Raw genomic sequence first — 25,096 nt, forward strand, 5'->3', positions numbered from 1 at the left:
GTTTTTCAAAATTCAAAAATCCGTTACTGTTTTTTTTTTTTTTTTTTTAAACAAAATCCACCTATTGGTGTCCAAAATACCCTTTTTAACGGACTTTTTTCGCCAAATACATTTCTTGACAAAATTTTGGAAAATACACTTCTCGAAAAAAACAAGAACTTGGCAAAAAATACCCATTTTGAGGAAGAAAAAACAACAACAAACAAACAAAAACACTTCTGACAAAAAAAGCAAAAAAGATATTTCTCAATAAAACCAAACGTTCTGACAAAATATCTCTCTTGGCAAAATACTTTTTTTAGGATAAAATAACAAATTTGCAAAATACTTATCTTGACAAAATATAACATTCTTGTAAAAATAGCATTTTGGCAAAAAGATATTTCTCAATAACACCACACTGTTTGACAAAAATACTTTTTTTGGATAAAAACGAATACACTTTATAACAAAAACATATCATAACAAAAGTACGCTTTTTGACAAACATTCTTGTTCATAATATCAATTTATGTAAAAGTGATAATAAAAGTGATAATATGTTCTTTTTCTATCTTATATAGATTGTTAACTTCGGTTGATTGCCAGATTTCGGGTCCACTTGGGCTACTTTTATATCAAACCACATTGGTAAACTGTTCTTGATAAATCGCTGAAAAATAGAATAACTTACTGACAAATTCGCCTTAAAAACATATACTATACCATAGATTATGCACATTTCCTTGAATGTCCTCGTTCTTTGTAATAGTCTTATTAATTATGATTATACTAAACGAAATATTCAGAAATATTAAATAAATAAAGTGCGTATTTTCATTTTCCTTATTTTCACTGTAAAAAATATTTTTCACTGATGTGAAATACATTTTCTATATTTTCACTAGTGTCTTGACGGACTACTTTCTTTTAAATTCAGCCAAAACACACAATTTAAGGGCCAGTCTTTCACAAAAAAAGGAAAAATGTATATACTAAACAGCAAATTTAAGTTTTATCTTCTATAAATACAGGATTTATTTTCATCTTGTGGTATGAAAATTATCATATTTCAGTCGTGACTACCGCAACTCATGAACTATTTTTCATACCATTCAATGAAAATAAATCCTGCATTTATAGAAAAAAAAACTTGAAAAGCCTCTCTCTTTATATATATAAATACAATATCAGTCGTTTGAAGAATTTATCCCCGTAAGAGGTCTATAATTTTATAAATTCGTTACATAAGTCGCTGGCGGGATACACGACCTTCTGAGATCTGAGAACAGGCTATATTTTCCCATATATCCCAACAGTAATCTATAAATAACTTAAATATATACGTCTTAATATACAATATCAATGATAAAATATATATCATTTTGTTATCTGTATACACATTAACCCTTATCCCGTTAAATGTCATAAATAAACTCATGTTCTTTAATCTGGACAATAGAATTCATCCAACTGAATAGCGAACAGTGCAGACCATGTTCAAACGAAACGAGTGTGCCGCCCAAATTTGGTCTGCACTTGACGCATGTGTAGATTACGTAGCAGCCAACAGGTTAACATCCTCGCCGGATACCTACGGTTGATTAACATGTCATCAAGAACTTTTAATAACATGATTTAAATGTTAATGGTTCGGCCTTTGGTATCCGACGATGAGCTAAGAGATATGTCATTTGGATAAAACACAATTAACTGAATAAATGTGAAACAAACAAATGATAATGATGATGTGACAATATCAAATGCATCATGCATAATACACATGTTCAGCGATACACAACATCTATTATATACGAAAGACCGGAAGGGACATTTCAACTTCATGAATTCTCGATTTCATCTTCATGAATTAACAATTTTAACTTCCTGAATTCCCGTTTTTAATATACGGAATTCACGAATTCACGATTTCAGCTTCATGAATTCCCGATTTCAACTTCACGAATTCACGATTTCAACTTCATGAATTCACGATTTCAACTTCACGAACTCACGATTTCAACTTCAAGAAGTTGAAATCGTGAATTCGTGAAACTAGAATCGTGAGTTCATGAAGTTGAAATAGTGAATTCATGAAGTTGAAATCATGAAGTTGAAATCGTGAATTCGTGAAACTGAAATCTGGAATTCATGAAGATGAAATCGGGAATTCATGAAGTTGAAATGTCCCCACCGGTCTTTCGTAATTGTTATATCATATACATGTATTCCTTATTAAATAATAGACTAGAAAACAATATGTTTATATGTAAGAGAGTTTATATTGATATAATACTTTATATTAAGCAATATGTTAAAGGAGCTCCGCTCAGGTAAAAAAAAGCCTCAAAATATAGTCATTTATCAACTGTACATGTAGCACTTAAAATTAAAAAAATCTGCAAAGGATCATGACGAACCAAATAGAAAATCAAAAGTTAGTGCAAGTCTTAGCCTAAGCTGAGTGAAATAGCGTTGTAACGCTTTTTTTTTGGGGGGGGGGGGTGCGCTATACAAATGCTTTTTCCAGTAAACCGGAGTGAAGAAATGGTCTGAAAATTTGCACACAAGTTATTGATTCAGACTTACACCAAATGGTATACAAATATAGAGCAATATTTCCAGTCCTGTCATGTCAAAAAACCTCAGTGGAGTCCCTTTAAAAAAGGTTTCTTTAATTAAATGATATACATACATGTACGTTAGATTATTATGCATTCTTTACATTAACACCGGTGCAGGTACATAATTATTGCTTTAAAAACTTTTCATGAAATATAGAATCAATATAGAATCCATAATAAAAATTGTAAAATCAACAAAGTACCCTTTAAAAGCCTCGAGATCAAAATGTTACAATGGACACTATTCACAGTTGCATGGAGGAAAAAAGCGTACATTTTTGAAACCAATAAACTACATGAGCAAATATGAGTACAATATAGAATAAATGATATGTCAAATGTTCATGCTTAATATATTTATATACATGTGTATCTATACCTCTTCATTCTTTGTACTTTTGTTGCTCTTTGTGCTTTTGTTGCTTTTCTGTGAATCAGTTTTATCTGGCACAGGTCTCCTCATAATTTCAGTCCGCTGACAAAATATTAATTGTTTCACCAATATGACACAGCGTCTTCGAAAACTTATGTTCAAAAAGCTATAAATAATAGGATTAATGGCATTGTTCAAGAAGTAGAATTTTGAGAATAGTTTGCTTAGTACTTGTTCAGCAACACTTTGCTTGCTCTCTAAGTCTTTAACTACCGATCTACAAATCATGATTATCAAGCCTGGCATGTAGCTAATAACAAATGCTACAGTTACTGCAAAGAGCACTACTGTAGTTCTGCTCACGCGAAATCTCGTCATCGCCTGAGCGAGACTTTGTAGCCTCGGTCTGAAAATAGTCCGTGATGCATTTTCTTGCGTGTCGTCGTCACTGTATTCGGAGCAGTATCTTACTCGAAGTTTTTTGGTTTTGGAGTCAGATACTCTAGACTGGGTCATTGGAATAGCCTCGCGTTGAGATGGTGTTCTGACTGGGTCACCTATAACTAGCTTTTGTCTCCGCTTAATTTCAATCCATATTCGGATGTATAAGGCCGTAAGAACAATCACAGTCGTGATAAAAACAATACCAAGTAGGTAATAATAGACCTTTGAAAATGTTTTCTTCCTGTACGATTCCTCTATAGAACAATCATATCCTTGGTAATTTTTGTCCGGAGTTGGTGTACGGGATATTCCGAAAAGTATTAATGCCGGTATTGAAATCAGGACGGCAATTACTCCCGCCGAAATGCACATGGCTTTTATTTTATACAGTTCAATCATCATCAATGGCCTGCAAATCTTAAAGTATCTGTCAAACGCGATTTGAACAAGAATAATAGCTGAACCGTAAACAACGACAGTATTAGTATATCTGAAAATCTTACATGCTGCCGAGTTATAAAACGTATATGAAAATCTCAGATCATAGAGTTCCGTAGGAAGTCCAATCAAGCACGCGAGCAAATCAAACACCGCCATTGAAACAATGAAATAATTCGACGACGTTTTCCTGAAGCGTTTACAATAAACGTAAAGAACGAGGGCGTTGCCTGCTGCACCAACGACCATGACGATGACTAGGAAAACGAAGACGGGGAAATATCGAAGAGCCTGTACTTCGTTATAATGGTCCAATGTGTCTTCAAGGTCATCAGGAGACACTGTAGTGGTTAAAGTCGGCGCACTATCCATTGTGCCGTTTGTACTCATTCTACGTGTTGTAACCTGTTGGTCCCTGAAACGAAAAGTTTAGAATAATAATAAAACTATTGAAAATAAGATGCTAGAATAAATTAAGATAAGTCGAAACTTCGTCATTTTGTTTGCTTTGCTTTGTTTGGCTCCAAGGCGCACCAACACAATTTAGGTCATATGGCACGATGGTCGTGGCTGACTTCGGGTGTTACAAACTTAAAGCAACACTAAGGGTCAGAACTACCTCACCTACTGAGGCTAAGAGACGCATAGACACCAGTTATTCGAATCCAATAAGTCGCCTCTTACGATTACGCATGGATAACCGGCGGCTGCGATTCCGGTGCCTCAACCTTTAAATGTAATCCCTTAGCCACAATTGGAAAACTTCATCATTATAGTTGATTTAATACAACAATTTATGATACAAATAAACATAGCTAATTGGCTCAACATTAACGGAAGGCAAATTGATTGTTTTTGTGAAAATCCTAAAGGCGGCAGACAGTTACAAAATAAACTGACAATTTTAAATGTCTACAGAAGCTAATGTAAATCAGTCAAAAAGTTCTAGCTAAACAGTATATTTATGCCTCATTTAATATTGCCATGACACCGCTTGTTCTATACATCACGTGTAACCGCTTATAACGATGAAATAAATACGATGTCTGGGTAACTTGATGTTAAGAAATAATATTTTTAAAATAATATAGTGGTACCCAATCTGTTTGCTTTTCTCAGAACTCAGCGTTATGTGATATATTTTGTCACGCGCTCGAGATAAAATTTGTCTGACACTCATTGACTTTATCAAATGAGCCGCGTCACGACAAAACCAACATAATGGGTTTGCGACCAGTCTGAGCAGGATCCATGCTGTTCGCTATCAGTTTATTTACTTGTTATAGGGTCTGTAAGCGAACAGCATGGATCCTGATCAGATTGCGCGGATGCTGGTCGCAAACACATTATGTTGGTTTGTCGTGACGCGGCTCAAATGTTAAAGAGAAAGAAAATAATGCAGTGCTTGAATACTTTTACAGAATGTTTCAAAAAATACAACGAACCTTTCATTAGAAGTGTACCGTATAAAACAAGACATAACACACTCTCAGCAGTAATCAAAATTGTACACTAGTATTTATTTTTAAAACAATCGAAAGAATCAAAAAATGAAAAAAAAATAAGAAAAAATACGAACACATTAATTTTGTAGTAATGAACTTATGTAATGAAAATATCAGTCACTCATTAGCAATTAATGAAATAATGCCCACCTTAAATTTGTTATCAATATATAAAATCATGCAAAATGTACAAAATGTTCGATTTACAAATATTTTCGTACTTGACCTCAAATATTTTCGTACCTGACCTCAAACATTTTCGTACCTGACCTCAAACATTTTCGTACCTGACCTCAAACATTTTCGTACCTGACCTCAAACATTTTCGTACCTGACCTCAAACATTTTCGTACCTGACCTCAAACATTTTCGTACTTGACCTTTTAAGATTAAACGATCATTAAGTAGATGAAAGTTTTATCAAAAGATTAAATAAATACTAAAAGGTATCAATCTAGCTATTCGAAAGTATCCGAATGAATCGAAAATTAGAATTGACCTTTAAAAAGTACTTTGAATTTACCTAAAATATATACAAAAGTTAAAAAATAATATTGTAAAATGCTTTGGTGCCATTTAGTTCGACATATTTCAAAAAAAATGAATAAAAATATAAATGAGTATTCTTACATTTATCCAATGAAATTCAAATTAAATATAATTATAATCAATATATTCCTTTTCATATCATATTATTTATCCATTAAACGCTTAATAGTCCTCTCTTCAGAGGATATGCGCAATTTTGAATGCTGTGGCGCGCTTAAATACCATTTACTTTAACATGACACCAGAGAAAATGTCCTTCCTTTTTTAAATTTCCATCAATACAACGTGACTCCGCTAACGGTGAATCAGAAATGGTTTTTTATTTGTTCGGATAGTTGTTTTTCTAAAGCAGTGCTATCAATTTGCTTCATCAATGCCTTATCATCCGCATCAGGTAATGCTTAAAAAATTGCGAGGCACGTTATTAAACGCTATACAAATAATGCCATGACATTCATTGTGTCAGGATTTTTCATTGGTGCATTTTAGCCAATGAGAATCATTGATCATAAAAAAAACTGCATTGAGTTCTTTTAATTTTGATAAGAAAAAATTGTATCAGGAATGCCATAGAAGCATATTTGAAATCATCTTGATACATTGTCAGTTGTAATTAATTTCGCAAGCATTGGGCTGTTAAAAATAATCGTTTCTACGTAAATTAAAATTCGAAAAGTTATATGAAATGAACGAAAAAGTAATATAAAATGAAATTGCTTTCCATATGAAGACTTCGAAATTGAAATAAATTGCAATTAAAGTTTATGAAGAAACAATATTTTATCACACAACAGTGCCGCTTTTGCGACTCCGTAAAAACAGCATTGCATAGCCTTGCATATTATTTTGACGTGACGTCATTTGCGTTACGCGTAAAATGTAAGCGTTACGCTTTATCTAAGCGCGTCAATGAAAAAGTGATTCGTTTACACTGTTTGAGTAATATGATGAGAAGAATATTATATTCATGTAGATTTAATTTATTAAATTTATTGACCTCGTTGAAAACAACAACAACAATATTTTGTTTGCCAGAGGGCCCCTTTAATATAAAAATTTTTTGCAAACCCCAAAAAAGGATTAAACTAAAACCCCCTTTTTTTACCCTGCCTTTTGAAACCTGTCTTACACCCCCCCTTTTAAAGACAAGGTCCCGTGCTGTAAAAGAAGTCAGACGCCCGGGACTTTTTAAAGAAAAGAAACGTGTTCTTTTTGAAAACGCATTTTTCCGGTTTTGAATGGAAAGTTGTAAAGTTATCGTAATTAAGAAAAAGGGGCCCTAATGAGAATTCAGGTTTTTTAAAAAATTTCTGTTTTCCCGAAATAATGAACATTAAATGCAAGAAAAAAAATCAAACACCGGCTGTTTGGGAAAAAAGGGCTGGGAAAATCTAAACTCTCGGGGAACTGTTTTAAAAGGGGAAAATCGGGCAAGCCCCGTTCCGCTGTTTTTAAAAGTTAGGTTTACCTCGAGCTAGAATATTCCGGGTCTTGTACCGGCAGCCGGTGTAAGATTCTTATAATTCAACTCGTTCATTTTTGTTTTAATTCAATGTTGAACTCATACTCGTTCAATATCCTCTTATTGTGATTTTTGATAAAATTTTCTATAGTAAGATATTCATATAAAGTCTATAAATGGAATAATTTGAATATAGTAATATGAAATTAAGCAAAGCTTATTAACGTGGAAGTCGTTAAAAAAATCCTTTCATTTTTTCCGTTTTAAAGGTGTCATTCGGTAAATTTAACATGTCACCCGCCTTTGGGTTTTCATGTCGGAAACCCTCAACATTATTATTTTTAAATCCGAAAAAAGTTTGAGATTTTTGGGTTCCGTTTATCAGGAAATAACCCGCCTATTATCATTTTAGTTAAATTGTAAAAGGCCCGGGGCCCGACTAAAAACTGACACTGAAAATTTATTGAAAAGGGGGAAAAAAAGAAATTTTAATTTTTTTTTAAAATTTTTAAAATTTTTTTTTGAAATTTCCTTTTTAAAAAATACAAAAAAGGTATCCTAAAAGGGCCGGGGAAGCCAAAGGCCCCGGAAAGCCGCTTCCGGGGCAGGGTTTTTTGACTTCCCCCGTATTATTCCCATTTAATACATAATTAAAAATTTTTTAAAAAATAAAAAAGTTTTTTTTTAAAATTACCCAAAATCGTTTTTAGGAAAAAAATTTGTTTTTTCCCGGGAAAATAATTTGCCAGTGAAAAAGCAACTTTGCATTAACGATTAAGAAATTTTGAGCTCTTTAAAAATACCCAAATTTTTGGGCCCAAAATTAAAAAAATTGAACAATTTTGAATTTTTAGTTTAAAAGTTTTGCCCAAATGCTAAAATTTTTAAATTTTTTATAACCGGGTTTTTCACCATTTGGGAAAAACGCAACTTTCTTGTCAAAGGCAAGGGGCGCATAATTTCAAATTAAAAATACAAAACAGCGTCTCGTACGTGACAAACAAACATATTCCTAAAATAACATGTTAGTTAAAGAAAATATCTCCTCTTTTACGAGTTAACTGTAAGATGTTATAATATATATCCTTCAGAAGAGATAATTATTCTAAGAAGTTTCAAACTCAGTGCGAGTCTTATAGGTCATCTTGCAAAGCAATTTGTATTGCGAATAGGTTGTTGGTATGGTAATATCCATATATGGTAAAAAGGGTTATCAAATTACTATCTAAATCTGGGAATTTTCTGGATGATTTTACTTAGCCAATTCTGGTGAAATTTATGAGGGACAAAAGCAAGAAGTATATCAAGAAATAGTCTTATATCAACCCGTTTATTATATACATCTCCGTACCTGCGTCATGACAAAACCAACATAGTGGGTTTGCGACCAGCATGGATTCAGACCAGCCTGTGCATCCGCGCAGTCTGATCAGGATCCATGCTGTTCGCTTACAAACCCTATTACAAGTAGAGAAACTGATAGCGAACAGCATGGATCCTGATCAGACTGCGCGGAAGCGCAGGCTGGTCTGGATCCATGCTGGTCGCAAACCCATTATGTTGGTTTTGTCGTGACGCGGCTCAATTATAACGTAATTAACCATAAAACATTTTGCAACGCTATTCACACGAGAATGTAATATAAACCTTACTTGTTACATTATTTTTTTTCATTTCGATTTTTGACGCGAACAATGATTTTTATTAAATTATTCGCTGCTTTGATTAATGAATTAATAGAAGAAATAATCTGAATAAGAAGTAATCTGAATAAGAAGCAATCTAGATAAGATGCAATCTAAATGAACAAGAAGTTATTTGAATAAGAAGTAATCTGTCAAAATATTATATAGCGATTATACAATTACTGTCCTCCATTTTCTTTACATGTCCTCGGAAAATATTTTTACGATATAAATAAAAAAATGAAATAAATAGAAATAATCATGCAAATACATTAATTCGAAAATTCTTTTCCTTGTTTGTTTGACTGACCTTTTTTCCTTTCAAATTTGGATTTGACATATCAGTTCCACTATTTTCCGTAATATAATACGGTCACACGTTTTGTTTTGTTGTCAGTTGCTGAATATCCTGATTTCATAAATCCAGATAATTAGTCACGCTGAGAAAAAACAAACAAACACATTTTCCCTAATATTTTCGTTTCCGATGTCCTGTATTTATCGCGTGTTTTGTTTTCTTTTTTTATCGAGTTATTGTGTGACAGATGTCAGGTAGCAGGTATCTAAAACTTGTTGTCTTTCTCAGAATTAATTTTTTTATGTCAACAATTCCCGTTTTCTGCTCTTAAACCATCAAAGCTCATCAGATTTCCTAATATATTGCGATTCCACCTTGTAAAGGAACTAGGTCAGACCACTTCATCAAAGAAGTACACTGCCACTATTTCCCCTTGGCGTATACCGATCAACAATGCTAAAAGCATTTGTAACACTTAAATATGAAACAGATCAATGCGATTATATACTTAAATAAGTGAAAGGTCAGACAACAGAAGTGTCCATCTTTTAACAAAAACGCGATAACCAATTAGAGCAAACTTTCAGTGGTCTAATTAGTGGATGTTTTAATATACAAACTGCGTCCTTAGATCAATAAATAATGAAAGATGATACCGAGAAATTCGGAAATGATACTCTGCGGTTTGTGATAATATCATGTTATCAACTTCGATTGTAACTAATAAGTTCGGACATACATGTCAGATGATCCGTAGAGATAATGAAAATGATGTATAGCATACCATGTTCTAACCAGTATCAAAATTGTTAATACGAATCATAAACATGCAAACAATGCAGTATCCGAAACAAGCTGTTTAAAACAATGGTTCATAATAAAAGCACATTGAGAATCAGATTTTTTTTCATTCGACAGAAAGGAGATATATATGTTTATGTTTTATAATGTTGTAGTGATAGATTAAGAACATGTGTGATGCTGATCATCTGAAAAAATAGCGCTGAATGTGAAATATTTTGTAGCATAACGTGAAACAGGTGGTATTTTCACTTCCATACAAAATACTAAATAACTTTAACAGTGTGGATAAATGGGCCTTTAATGCTTGCAATTCCTTCATTATTAGTGCTATCTCTTTTATATTTAAAGGCAAAGTTGATAATTTGTTTAACAAATATTAAGAAAAACATTTTTTTTTCTTTCCTTTATGAATATATGCGATTTATATAGCCAATTTGCCTTTCTAAATGAAAACAATAATTTTTCTGAAATAATCTACGGGAAAAATCTATTTTACATTATTAGGATTTTCCCTGTTGGAATTTAACCCTTACCACGCATAATATCTAAATATCTTCAAATATCTCCAATTGACTTGTTCATTTAGTACTATTTTACAGTATATTTGTGCATGATAAATCAACAGAAAATTATGGTGGCTGATTTGGTACACTTTGCGTATTGCGTTGTCGATAGCGACAACACAACCTTTATTGTTCTCGCCTTTTCTTCTTGTCGTCTTGTCGCTAGCGAAACGCGCCAATCGGCGCATTGTCGCACTCTCGTCTTGTCGCCCTGTCTCTAGTTGTCGTTGTCGCAACGTTGCCCTGTCACTTTGCTTATAAGCCAATCCTTCGATTTGAGCCGAACGACAATGTGGCATCGCGACAACACGCCGCATGACAACGCGCCGTTCGGCGTGTATCGTTAGCGACAGGACAAGACGAAAGTCCGACAACGCGCCGTTTGACGCAGTGTCGTGTTGTCGCTAGCTAAGGTCCTTCCCTATACATGTCAATCTTACAAGATAACCATGTTATCTTTACTTACAAAAAAATCAAAATATGTATTGACTAAATAGCGATATCAGAGCTGACCATGATAAGACGACAAGTGCCTCTCTTCTGGTGACATGGGTAGAATCTGTTGCCTTTTTATATAGCAGGTTAAAGTTAATTTACGTATATATTCATTAAAGGGACTCGACGAATGTTTTGACGTGACCGGACTGGAAATATTTTTTCCAGATTTATGTTCTATTTGATGTAGGTCTAGACCAATAACTTGTGTGCAAAAATTCAGATCATTTGCTTACTCCCTATTTTTCAGAATAATTATTCTTGTTGTGAAATAAAACCCCAAATTGAAAGGCGTTGCAACGACTTTCACTCAAATCGTGCTAATTAAAGCACAAAAACACGTCTAATTAAAGCACAAAAACACGAATTTCAATTTAGTTTCGGTTATTTTTCTTAGATATATATTGCATATCTCTTTTTAAAGTGCCCCAGCCGATTTATGAAAGTAATTCAATTTTTTCGTCTTTAAGGTTTTGGACCTGAGTGAAGCTCCTTTAACTACACATTACCAGTATATAGACTTATATTCACTTTAATACAGTGGTTGAAAGAAGATGTTGGAGGGACATTAATAGTGAAATTAGAATTTAAAAATGCAAAATGTTGAAGTATGAAATCTTAATTCATTCATTTTATATTATAAGGTTGATAACTTTGTTTTAGAAATTATTTGGAAAAAAACAACAACAAAAAAAACCCAGCAAAAAACAAAGAAACAACAAACAAACTAACAAAAACAAACAAACTCTCCTTGCAACTTACACTAAACATCACTTGTTATCGTGACTTTAAACTACACAAATGTATTGATGAAAGAGGAAGAATTTAGAATATTTTGTTTTGAAAAATATTTTCAAGATCTATATCTGAGATAGACGAGGGGAAACCGACCTCTTTCAGGTTCCGGTCATTGAACTGAATAATGAACTTTTACAAGTACTTTCAATTGTTAACTGTGTGACCATATATACTCGAAACTAAACCATAAACAAGATCTATCTAATTAGTTCAATTTAAACATACTTTTTAGCGCGATCGTGATAAAAGGTAAAAGGTGATATCGGGTACACTTTTTGGGGTTCGTACTCTCAGTGCCTGAGCGGGCGGATTGGATAGACCCTTATTACATATAGAACATACACACGGGTGCATTAACTTTCGATACCGTCTCCTTGAACTAACCCGTTCCAAATCAGAAACACGTGTCTTCTTTCATTTTTTTACAAGAAATTTTCAAGTTTAAATGTACATGCTCGCAGAAAGGAACAGTGATTAGAAGTAACACGTGCTGGTGTTTTCTTTTGTTTCGTATGAAATAACATACTGAATTCATGATACATTATGTCATACGGGAAAAATATTATTTTACTTCTGGTTAAAACATATTTAGTTAAGCCCGATTGCGGAACAAGTTCTTTCAACTTATATTAATCACTTTCGAGTCTGTTTCCAGGAACCAACCACTACTGGTGTCACATGAAGAATCATGGTCGAGACCCCGATTAGGGCTGGAACCCATAATCCACGGGTTGAGAGGCAGACACCTTAACCAAGAGGCCACCGCTATCCTTACTTCTTGTTTTACTTCTGGGAATAATAAAAAAACTTGATCTGATTTCCTTACGCTATAGTTTTTTTTATCTTTTTAATCCATCAATATCATTACACACATTTTTATTACAATTCGCATTGATATACTTTGTGAGAGATGAAATATTTGTCAAAAGTAATTAAAAACGATGTTTGGAAACCTTCTAGTGGTATTGTCTGATGAAAACGCATTAACTGATTGAAAATAATATTCCCAAACTGGACAGTATTTTATAGAAAGGAAAAAAGTATACTCGTATAATGTTTAAATACTGTCTCAGAAGCATGAATGAGAATTAAGGCATGCTGTGTTCTTTTACCAGGATTGTAAAGTATAGACGAACACAATGTATCTTATTTGTAAACAAAATCAAATAACTAGAAAACAACAATAACAACAACAAAACAACAACAACATCAGCAGCAGCAACAAAAGCAGCAGCATTAGCAATAACAACAAAATTAATAATAAAAACAACAACAAACAACAATACCAGCAATAACAATAACAACTACTACAAAAGAAGCAGCAGCAGCAGCAGTAGCAGCAGCAGCAGCAGCAACAAAAACAACAACAGTAACAGCAACAATAACAATTATAACAACAACAACAACAACAACAACAACAACAAAAAAAACAACATCAAAAGACTTAAACTTATGACATTTATGACAAAATGCATCAAATCCTGGCGATTTATCGACTTTTTAATGTTAAGTTTTTTTTATCAAAAGCAAGACTTGACTTTTTCAATGTTAATAATTATGTACATGCACATTAAAAATAGTTGTACTGACTTAAAGGTATGCAGGCTTGATATAACTTAATATAATGTTTATGGCTGCTGCTAGTAGTATTTCCACAACTTTAGCCACACATGCCTGTACAACTTACATGATATTCTAACAAAACTTAATGACTTAAGGATGCTTGAGTCACAACTTTATTATCTACTGTAGGATCAACTTCATTGTCTACTCTATTAACAACGAACTACTCTAGATTCAATTCAACCAGGACAAGGGCAAAATCATTCTTGTAAATCAGCCCGTATACCGCACAAATTATCAGTCTAGTGCCAACAGATAAATTGTTTACAATACGGGTTTAATTTAAGCATAACAACTGGAGTTGTCAATTCTGAAAATTGGATTTTGTATTATGTGATTAACAACATGTAACAATTCAAGACTTCTATGACAAGTATTATTATTATTTGTCTTGAAATTGAGGTCAAAAATCCTAAAAACATAACATTTAAAATTCTTATATAGATCAAGTGAAGCACTTTAAGTGGACAAATGAGCAAAAGAATAATAAAGAAATATAGTATGAATTAAATTTACATCAATTCTTTTGTGCGATTTCGAGCCAAGTTTGAGTGAAAAGCGGTGCAACGATTGTTCATTTTTTGATCATTTTACGCAATAAAATTGAATATTGTGGAAAAACGGAAAGAGGGAATGATTTGAATATATGCACACAAATGATTGGTCCAGATCTACATCAAATGGTACACAAATCACTGAAAAAAATTTTCAGTCCTATTATGTCAAACAGATTCAGTCGAGTCCCTTTAAATGTAGACCACAAACGTGTCTGACTATTATAATTTTATAACATCAATGATGTTGTTAAAAAATGTTTGATACAGTACATAAATACATCCTCTTTCTAAAATAAGAGAAAATAACAACATCACAGGTCCATTTGTGGATACTGAAAAAAAAATGAAGTGAAAAATGTTCCTCTTTAAAGGTACGATAAAATCATTTATAAAATCGGAACGGCAACATTGATTGAAAATAGTTTTTGGAAAAAAACAACAAAAACGGATAATTTAGTGGAACTACATGTCCCCTGTTTATAATGACTGCGCATAGGGAGCAAAATAAAGAGGACAAAAATAGATTTGTATTAGTAACTAATGGATCATTTAAATGCAGACATATTCAGGATTACATTCAGGAGATTCCATGATAAAGTTCTATATTTTAATATTATTTCCTTCTCATCGTTCAGATCAAGTTATAGACAGATATTAATATAAATACTGGCGTTAATATTTGTTACATGAACGATCTATCTTTTTTGTATAAAAGGCTTTGTCGTCGGGAAGGTTTATTGTATTAAAAGTGTTGTACAGAATTTATGAAGAGCTTTGCCAATAATGTCAAGCGATGATGGTGTTGATAAAAAAGGTATTAAAACGAGATTCTGCGTAACAATTGAACAGTATGTTGCGATGGAACTAAATACCGTTGTAATTTTACGTTACATTAATTAAAGTGCATTGCATTTACTTTGGGAAATCATCCACGACTTTCTGACTTCTGATCAACTTTTTAGATAATTATGTCAAATATTTCGTACAAAAACATGCATTTATATAAGGGCGTGGTACTTTGAGAAAAATATCTTCAACGAAATATTAATATGCATTTAAGCCTCATAATTTATCACTCTGATTCAAGTGGGAGTTTTTATTATTAAAAAGTCAATAGAAAAAGACATAAAAGGTGCTGCATGTATAATATTATGTTACATAACAGCACGATCCTGATGATCTTTTAAAAGGGAGTTTTGTGTCCGAATAACAAAATATTGATAATATACTAGGACAGAACCGCTTAAAGGCCCATTGTGCCCTACAAAAGCTTTCGTTTTTATTTCTAAAAATCTTTTATTTTTATCCTTTTTTAGTTTCTGAAAAGATAATAATTGACCAATTACTTGGACCGTCTTTTACCCTTGTGGCTTTTAGGCAATAAGTATAGTTATAGTAATTTAGCATTTTGTAAATAAGCCGGTGGATACATTTCAACTTCATCAACATACGGAATTAACGAATCTAGGATTTCTAATTCACAAATTAACGATTTCAACTTCATGAATACACGATTTCAACTTCACAAATTCAAGTTCGTGAATTAACGATATTAACTTCAAGAATTAAGGATCAGAGTTGTCTGAATTCACGATTTCAACTTCGTGAATTCTAACTTCGTTAATTCACGATTTCATCATACGGAATTCACAAATTCATAATTTCAGCATAACAAATTTACGATTTCTACTGAACGAATTCACGATTTCTTCATGAATTCACGATTTAAAGTTCCTGAATTAACGATTACAATTTCACGATTTTTGTAACGTTGAAATGTAAAGTTAAAATCGTGGAGTTGAAATCATGAATCTACGAAGTTTAAATCGTGAATACACGAAGTTGAAATCGTGAAGAAGTAATCGTGATTTCATGAAATTAAAATCGTGAATTCGTGAAGTTAAAATCGTGAATTCATGAAGATGAAATCGGGAATTCATGAAGTTGAAATGTCCTCACAAGTCTTTCGTATCTGAGTCTTACACTGCTTAAGAGTACTTAAAGATGAGACTTTAATAAATTGTTATTATTAGAACCCTTTATGGTAAAAGCGGTAAATTATATACTGTTGTAATAACATCTCCAACAATAATCTAAACTTTTACTAAACCATTAAAGAAATAAAAAAAAGATACTTTCCAGGAAATTAAGAACATCTCCTGAACATAATGTAGGAATTTTCTAATTTCTCTAATGGTGTTTTACTTAAGCAATTAAGGTAGAAACTGTAAACAATCAGAGAAATTATATATAGCAGGCAGAATGTTGTCCTCATGTTGCTTTGCCTTGTAGGAATAAAATTCAAACTTTTAATCGTCAAAATTTAACCATGATAAGAAATGTGTGATCTGATATGTTATGAATTGGAACCGAATTTATGTTCTTTCTATCGTACAAACTTTGACCATATTAGGAAATTATGCTAGCTACAGGCTTTGCAATTATACACAATCACATCAGATAATGATCCCAAATCATTGAACCATTAATTATATCTTTATACTAATTCTTTCATTATTTGTCACAGAAATATGTCAATATCTCGATATCTGCTACTTATTGAGGATCGGTCGCATACGTCAAATAAAAGTACTCAGTATCGTCAGTCATTAAAAGGGATATTTTCTATAAATACATTCTATGACAATCACGTGGGATCTGTCCTCATGTTCTAGCTAGATAGATCTTTATTGTGTCGCCATTTAGATCTGTAAAAAGTAATTTATTTTCTGTATAAAATAGTATAACCCAGTTGATTAGAAGTCAAACAGTTTGTTCAATTAAACAGAGACTCGCAATTAATTGCTATGGAATCAACTTAGCAATTACGGTTCGCCTACAGCTCTGATGATCTGATGAAATGTAAATAGTACGCATGCGTCAAAGCTCGCTTATGCAATAACTATTTTAGTTGTTGACATTGCAGCAGTTTTTGCAGACTACTAGTTGTAATGATTTTATCGTGTAGATCTATTCTCCAAATGTTAATTCTTAAACAATGTATTTTATTTGTGGAAACCCATGTCTAACATCAAGGAACCTGCCTGAGTGGTTTAATTTTATGGAAACATTTTTTAGCGTTCTTTTATGACGTTACAATAATTTATTTTCAAAAATGTTAGAAAACTGCGATTTGGTTGGAAAAAAAAATCAAAGTAAAATGATTACCGAATCGTAATGAAATTTGGTAAATGGTACAAATATTGTTCTTAAGCATGTATGTAGTTTAGATGATTTTCCGATATTTATAATTTCCCATATGTATAATTTCCGATATGTATAATTTCCCATTTGTACAATTTCCGATATGTATAATTTCCGATATGTATAATTTCCGATAAGTATAATTTCCCATATGTATAATTTCCGATATGTATAATTTCCGATATGTATTATTTTCCATATGTATAATTTCCGATATGTATAATTTCCGATATGTATAATTTCCGATATGTATAATTTCCGATATGTATAATTTCCGATATGTATAATGTCCCATATGTATAATTTCCGATATGCATAATATCCGATTTGTACAATTTCCGATATGTATGATTTTCGATATGTATAATTTCCGATATGTATAATTTTCGATATGTATGATTTCCAAAATGCCATTGGCGTTGCAATATATATTTAATAAACGTTTACTTACATAGACTTCAAAGAAAACTTATTGTATGCCATTCAAGAATGTACTAATTGTATCAATTTGTCAGTATGCACACACCCATTTGAAGATGGCCGTGAAGTACGCGGGGTAACGGGCTAGCAGTCTAGCGGGCTAACAGTGTGAACTGAAGTTGTTTCATTTTGCCTCACTCTACTGTTAAATCAAATATTTTCGAATGGTCAAAATTTCGCCAAATCAACGTTTCAGACTTATTGGCGAGAATAAAAATATTGGCGAATTTCTGCTTTCGATTCAGTTAATTAAATTATATGATTCTTGTTTAGCGAACATTTGTTTTCGCGAAAATCTTCAAATTGGGAAAATCTTCAAATTCGCGAAATAAGCGGAAATAGATCTTCGGAAAAAATTATTATCTTCTGTTATTATACCAGTAAGGGTCTGTAATTTTAAAAAAACGCAAAAATGTCACAGATTATAAGGTTTAAACGAACTTTTGAATTTTAAACAAATAAAAATTAAAAGGGATCGTAGCTTAAACCAATTTAAATAAATTGCTTCTCCAAATTTAGAATTATCTTGAAGGCTTTTAATTATGGCTCCACCGCATTTATCTTGTTAAAAACAAAGAACTGGTTCGCCCTGGACTACCAAAATTTAAAGAACAGAAGTGTCTACAATTGTAAAAAGTATCTTGCAAATTTCTTTGAAAAATATTTAACGACGTGTAATGATGATCTTGCCTCACGACATTACAACATCTGTTTGCAATATAACATGGGATTGGTTGAGTGAAACAGGAAGTCAGACTATTTTATTTTTTCCGGGATCTATTTTCATGAAGACTTGAACTGAGTTAGGTATCTGGTGTCTTTCTGACCTATTATATTGGTTAATTTCTTTTTTGGGGATGGAGAAGGAGGGGAGAGGCAGGCTGGGAAGGAGGAAGGAATAAATGGCTACATGCTACGAGTTTGAATAGTTTTTGAATTAACGTTAACTTTCTTTTATCAGAAGGAAAAAATGTAGTAACTGGTTCATGTCTTATAAACTATCCTTGTCTCATTTTATTCCCAAAAATTGAATTAGAGAATTAGATGCATATAATTTTTGAATTGTCTGTCAGTCTGGCATTCCGTCTGTCTATTTGTCCTTTAACTCGCACAAAAGAAATAAGGTCAAAAATAAAACCAATGCATGCACAATATATGTAGTGCGGTGAGGGATCCAACGCAAACTATCGCTGATTTTATCATCCCGCAATATCCCTTACACTGGTACATTGGTATATTTCTACTTATTCTAAATAGATCATTTGAAACAGTACCCGAGATTTTGATTTAATAATGATTACTGTGGAAAGAAAAAAACATGAAAATCACGAACGAGAACGGGGATAAAGTTGAACAAGTTTGGTGTATTTCCTATTTTACCAAGTATAGACTGGCAACTTCCCTATTACCCTACTGACGAGATAACAATAACATCTCGATCGGAAAATGATAATTTCCATTTATTGCCTTGGAAACAACTGATGTATCAAAACTGTCCAGGAAACTAGACAAATATGAACATATTAGACAAATAAAAGCATATTTTTTCCCGATGATGATAAAATGCAATTGTTTCTATCCGAAATAACAATAATCAAGGTATTAAAATACAAAAACAAACCCATACACTAAAATAATACATCAAAGTTAATTGGGATAGATGAGTGAAACAAAATTCAAATTAGTTCAATAGGTTTATAAAAATTCAGAAATATTATGTCAAAAGAAAACATACGTTTGACAATTTAGGTTTTTTTAAGGTCTGCTTTGTTTTCAGCCTTAAAAGTTTCCAGCAATGTAAACATGTTTGGAAACCGTAAAATACAATTCATTTAAAATTTGCACAATGTTAGAATATGATAGCAAAATCATGTTACATGAACAAAAAAAATTACAGTCCGCAAGTTCGTGTCCTTGAATTTGAATATTTTGCATTTTAAGGTCATTGTTGGGGCAGAAACCGTACACAATTGTCTGACAAACCGTTTTATTGTTTGTGTGTTCCATTTTTCCTTGGTGTCAATGCTATATATAATGGAATTTCCGTTAAAGAAGCTAAGACTTGTTCGTGTATTCAAGTTTAAGTAAACAAACTGAAAATTCTCTAAAAAAAATAGGTCACCCTTTTAAAGAAAACTGGAATAGGTTTAAGGTAATAAAAAAGGTATAACTATTTACAATTCTTAAAATTTTGCACACTAGATCATTAAAAAAAGTAGTCAATCAGATACATAAAAAAGTAAGTCCTTATTTTCCTTGACTGTGATTTTTTCCCCTTATAAGCAAATGTTCAAATACAAATGCAGGTAGCTCGAAAACAAGCTCTTTGACCGCATGTCAGTTTTTCTTCTCGCTGAACATGTTTCTGTAAACAATTAGTAGAATCATGTAAAGTTGTTTTTTATACGCCTTTAATGGAAGTGATATGTTATTTGTTAAAATATCGCACTGTTTATTTATTCTACAAGCGAATAGCACGACATTACTGCATCTCTCTAACTTACTAGAAACTAGCAAACGCCCACGTGTATTGATAAAACAATGAGACGAAAAGGGAAACAATTCATCACCGGAACCGGAAGTCATAAAGTCACCACCGAACACGTAGCGTTTACGATCATATATTTATAATTTATATTGTTTATTAAGAGCCTCGCTGTATGCATGCTTTGTTTACTTAATAATGGTTACATTTTATTCATTTTATCTAAATATAAAATTTTGAAGAATAAAAAAGTCATCTGTACCCAAACGGTTATTTTTTTTCTTCTTCCAAGGTTTTTGCCTTTTTATTTTTTTCTATTTACTTCTCCCTTCTTTGCCCTATATTATTAGTTATAAAGATTTTTGAAATTACTTTAAATTTTCAGTTTTTTCTATCTTAAATATTCTGTTTATTTTTCGATATGAATGAATATATGGTAGAAATATTGAGTGAATGGGTGTTTTCATAAATTGTAGTGTTATACAGGTATGAGTCTGTGAATTGTATGTTAATGTGTATGTTCGTATTGTTATACTTGAAGTATGAGATAAATGAAAAAAATATTTTTTTTTGGCATCTTATATGGCCCTTTTTAAACATTTGTTAGGAATTATCACAGACATACATACATATTTAGCTCCATATGTAAATGTAACCTGACACGCAAGGCTCTGATTAAAGTCAGCTCCAAATAAACACTACGTGCAAGAAATAACTTAAGCAGATCTAAACTTAAGTCAGATTGGATTTCTTTATAAATTGAAAGCTGCCAGCTATCTCATACAATTGAGCCGCGTCACGACAAAACCAACATAATGGGTTTGCGACCAGCATGGATCCAGACCAGCCTGCGCATCCGCGCAGTCTGATCAGGATCCATGCTGTTCGCTTACAAACTCTATAACAAGTAGAGAAACTGATAGCGAACAGCATGGATCCTGATCAGACTGCGCGGATGCGCAGGCTGGTCTGGATCCATGCTGGTCGCAAACCCATTATGTTGGTTTTGTCGTGACGCGGCTCAATTATGCTTAACATTTTGCTAACACGGCTCATGGTCATTCTATTTGAAAGAACCAGCACAGCTGTGCTCCAACTTTTGACTTTCTCAGAAGGTCTCATGAGTCATATTATTTTGTATTGGTCGTTTTCAAAAGCAAAACAATATTTACTTATTTTTAATTTGATGAATAATTAAATGTAATTATGTACATATATCCATAAAAAAAACTTAACAAGGGGGAAAACTCTTACGTAGACAAATGTCTCGAAACGTTTGAGTTATCTTCTCTTTTTTCTCAAAGCATAAAACATTATTGGCATATAAGTAGGTGTCGTATAGTTAATTATGATGAAATATACTCCAGATTTTAATTTGTATTTTAAATTCGTGTACACGTAATATATGCTAGTACTTGTAATATACATGTACATGTATTTTAGTGCTTGTAATAAATGTTAGTGCTTGAAATAGATGTTAGTGATTGTAATATATGTTAGTGCTTGTAATATATGTTAGTGATTGTAATATACATGTATGTTAGTAATTGTAATATATGTTAGTGCTTGTAATAAATGTCAGTGCTTGTAATATATATTAGTGCTTGTAATAAATGTCAGTGCTTGTAATATATATCAGTGCTTGTAATATATGTTAGTGTTTGTAATATATGTTAGTGTTTGTAATATATATTAGTGCTTGTAATAAATGTCAGTGCTTGTAATATATGTTAGTGCTTGTAATATATGTTAGTGCTTCTAATATATGTAAGTGCTTGCAATTTATGTTAGTGCTTGTAATATATGTTAGTGCTTTGTGATATTTGTTAGTGCTTGTAATATTTGTTAGTGCTTTGTAATATATGTTAGTGCTTGTAATATTTGTTAATGCTTGTAATATATGTTAGTGCTTTGTAATATATGTAAGTGCTTTGTAATATATGTAAGTGCTTGCAATATATGTTAGTGCTTGTAATATATGTTAGTGCTTGTAATATATGTTAGTGTTTGTAATATATGTTAGTGTTTGTAATATATATTAGTGCTTGTAATAAATGTCAGTGCTTGTAATATATATGAGTGCTTGTAATAAATGTCAGTGCTTGTAATATATATTAGTGCTTGTAATATATGTTAGTGTTTGTAATATATGTTAGTGTTTGTAATATATATTAGTGCTTGTAATATATGTTAGTGCTTGTAATATATGTTAGTGCTTGTAATATATGTTAGTGCTTGTAATATATGTTAGTGCTTGTAATATATGTTAGTGCTTGTAATATATGTTAGTGTTTGTAATATATGTTAGTGCTTGTAATATATGTTAGTGCTTGTAATATATGTTAGTGCTTGTAATATTTGTTAATGCTTGTAATACATGTTAGTGTTTGTAATATATGTTAGTGCTTGTAATATATGTTAGTGCTTGCAATAGATGTTAGTGTTACAATATTATGTTAGTGCTTATAATACATGTTAGTGTTTGTAACATATGTTAGTGCTTGTAATATATGTTAGTGCTTGTAATATATGTTAGTGCTTGTAAAGGCTCTATTTTGTTCTGCTCTTCTTTTCATAAAAATCTATGGTAAGTTTTTTAAAAACAAAATCAATTTTCAAAATTTATAAAATAAAACGATGAAATTTTAGGAAGTATTCAACTATGAGTTATAAATGACACATAAACTTGTAAATTTTGTTTGAATCACCGCAACCCATGCACGAATAACTCGTGTATTTTCGCATCGTCACATGTACATAATGAACATTTGTTTATGTTACGTTTATACAGCGTTCAGTGTAACAATTTAAACACCGATTTCACCTACAGTTAAAGTGTTCAGTTACGTTCCTCCATTGAATTTTTATGGTACAAAAACCCACAACACACACTTAAATAGGTAAATAAAAACCGTGACGTTGTAGGCTGGCAGCAAAACAATATTAGGTATTGTTAACATGAACAAGCAGATAGATCGTTATTGCATCATTCGATTTTTATTTCAAAATTATGTTAAAAATGTACTTTTGTTAATTTTGATAAAAAACGTTCAAAACATGAGCTGTCTTTAAGAGACATTATGCCCATCTAAGTGTAAATGGCGTGTGTACAGATTAAAATAATATAAAAAAATCTTTACATTTTGCCAGAATGTTTTTTTTGTTTTGATTTTGTAGTCTTTTTCCGCGATAATAATCAATTGCCCACGTGACTCAAGGAATATTCTATAAATAAAAACCCTTCAAAATATATCTGTAACGTTGAATTGATAAAAAAAAACTGACCAGTCTTTTTTATTTTAGGCAGTTTTAATATTTCATAATTACTATTTGGTTATTAATTTTTTGGCCATTGACCATTTTACTAGTCACTCTTCTGAAACATAAGCTAATTAACTCAACTTGACAACTTACAAATGAGCATAATTTCACTTTATTGAATTTCAACTCACATTTCATTGAATTTATGAAGGAAAAAAAGTACGCATCTTTGTTAATGTTTAACATAAAGCAAATTCCAAATAAGCTTTTATTATTTAATGATAAAACGAATCGAAAATATATGAACTAAATGCTGTAATAATGTTCATAGTTCAAATAAAAATAAAACCAGTATTCAAAATACTACAATCAAAATTGAGTGTTCAAGATAAAAAAACAACTAAATTTAAAGTTATCAAGTTAAATGTATATGCTTAAATTCGAAAGATTCAAAGTTAAAATACAGTGTAATGTAAGACAGATATAGTATATTCTTTATTATTATTATTTTATGATTATTATCATTATTTTATGATTATTATGAATATATATATTATCAAATACTTGAAGACGGCAAGAATTGTATTTTTTATATCAATCTTTTTCAAGTTTATATTTTATAGTGTGTAAACAATTATTATACATGTATATTATTACATTTTTTTCCATAAGGGTTACATGTTTACAACATTGTTTTGCAGAGTTGAACTTCTACTCAGTAGCACATTTTATATATGATTAGATATTATATTTCTAAAAAAAAATACAGTTTCAAGTAACAAATGACAATATTTGAATATTATGTGGTCAATATTTAAATATCATGTAATCTATTTTGTAACATTATGTAGTCAATATCTAAAAATTATATAGTCAATATTTCAAAAGTATGTAGTCAATATTTAAATATTATGTCAATATTTCAATAGAATTATATATAATACCAACATAATATATAATACCAAATACCAATAAAGAAATGCAACATAGATACATTTAAACAAAACATGTAACATACCTGTCAAGTTCGAATATTATACTAAGAGATTCCATTGTCCATAGAATTGTAATGCACCGAAAACACGTTCACGAGTAAGTAATAATTAATTCTCCTAAAATGTTTTACGGTTAAACCTGCCGGGTGTACAGAAGTTAAATGGGAAGGGGTACGGATGATGTATCAGTTTTAATAGGTTATGAGTTTCTTATTACCGTAGTTATTATGATTCACACGCCTTCATGAATGTTTAACATTCGCCGCGCGCTATATATCCCAGTATCGCGGTATCAATCAACAATATATAATAGGGCCAATTAAAACCACAGCGGCTTGTATTAAGAGATAGCACTTTTCATTATGCTTATCAGCAGTATTAAACCGTGAACGGCATTTTGGGATGGGATTTAGCGCGTGAACAATAATTGATATGTACTTAGAACCGATTCTAATATTTGCTAATTAAGCATTT

General features: G+C 31.6%; 1 protein-coding gene across 3 annotated transcripts; it reads right to left on the minus strand.

Moving 5' to 3' along the window:
* Positions 1-24,877, minus strand: LOC132752189 (orexin receptor type 2-like). Of its 3 annotated transcripts, none has more exons than XM_060742490.1 (3): positions 24,646-24,877; positions 2,983-4,273; positions 1-652 (listed from the first exon to the last, which is right to left on the minus strand). In XM_060742490.1, the coding sequence occupies exons 1-3, from the start codon at positions 24,678-24,680 to the stop codon at positions 551-553; spliced, it is 1,428 nt and encodes a 475-aa protein (XP_060598473.1). In that variant the 5' UTR covers positions 24,681-24,877; the 3' UTR covers positions 1-550. The 3 variants fall into 3 exon arrangements, with proteins under 3 accessions (XP_060598473.1, XP_060598475.1, XP_060598474.1); XM_060742492.1 differs by lacking the exon at positions 24,646-24,877 and adding an exon at positions 9,370-9,944; XM_060742491.1 differs by lacking the exon at positions 24,646-24,877 and adding an exon at positions 5,994-6,138.
* Between the last annotated feature and the right edge of the window lie 219 nt (positions 24,878-25,096).

Source organism: Ruditapes philippinarum, unplaced genomic scaffold (assembly GCF_026571515.1).
Source record: "Ruditapes philippinarum isolate M1 unplaced genomic scaffold, ASM2657151v2 ctg375_1_1_1_1, whole genome shotgun sequence".
Lineage (NCBI taxonomy): Eukaryota > Metazoa > Mollusca > Bivalvia > Venerida > Veneridae > Ruditapes > Ruditapes philippinarum.

What these genes read in the sequence shown, in the direction of transcription:
- LOC132752189 (XM_060742490.1), bottom strand. Translation starts at nt 24,680, where the DNA reads ATGGAATCTCTTAGTATAATATTCGAACTTGACAG. An exon ending in ATAATATTCGAACTTGACAG is followed by an intron (nt 4,274 to 24,645) that starts GTATGTTACATG and finishes TTTTCGTTTCAG; the next exon opens with GGACCAACAGGTTACAACAC. An exon ending in AAAGTACAAAGAATGAAGAG is followed by an intron (nt 653 to 2,982) that starts GTATAGATACAC and finishes TCTATTTTTCAG; the next exon opens with CGATTTATCAAGAACAGTTT.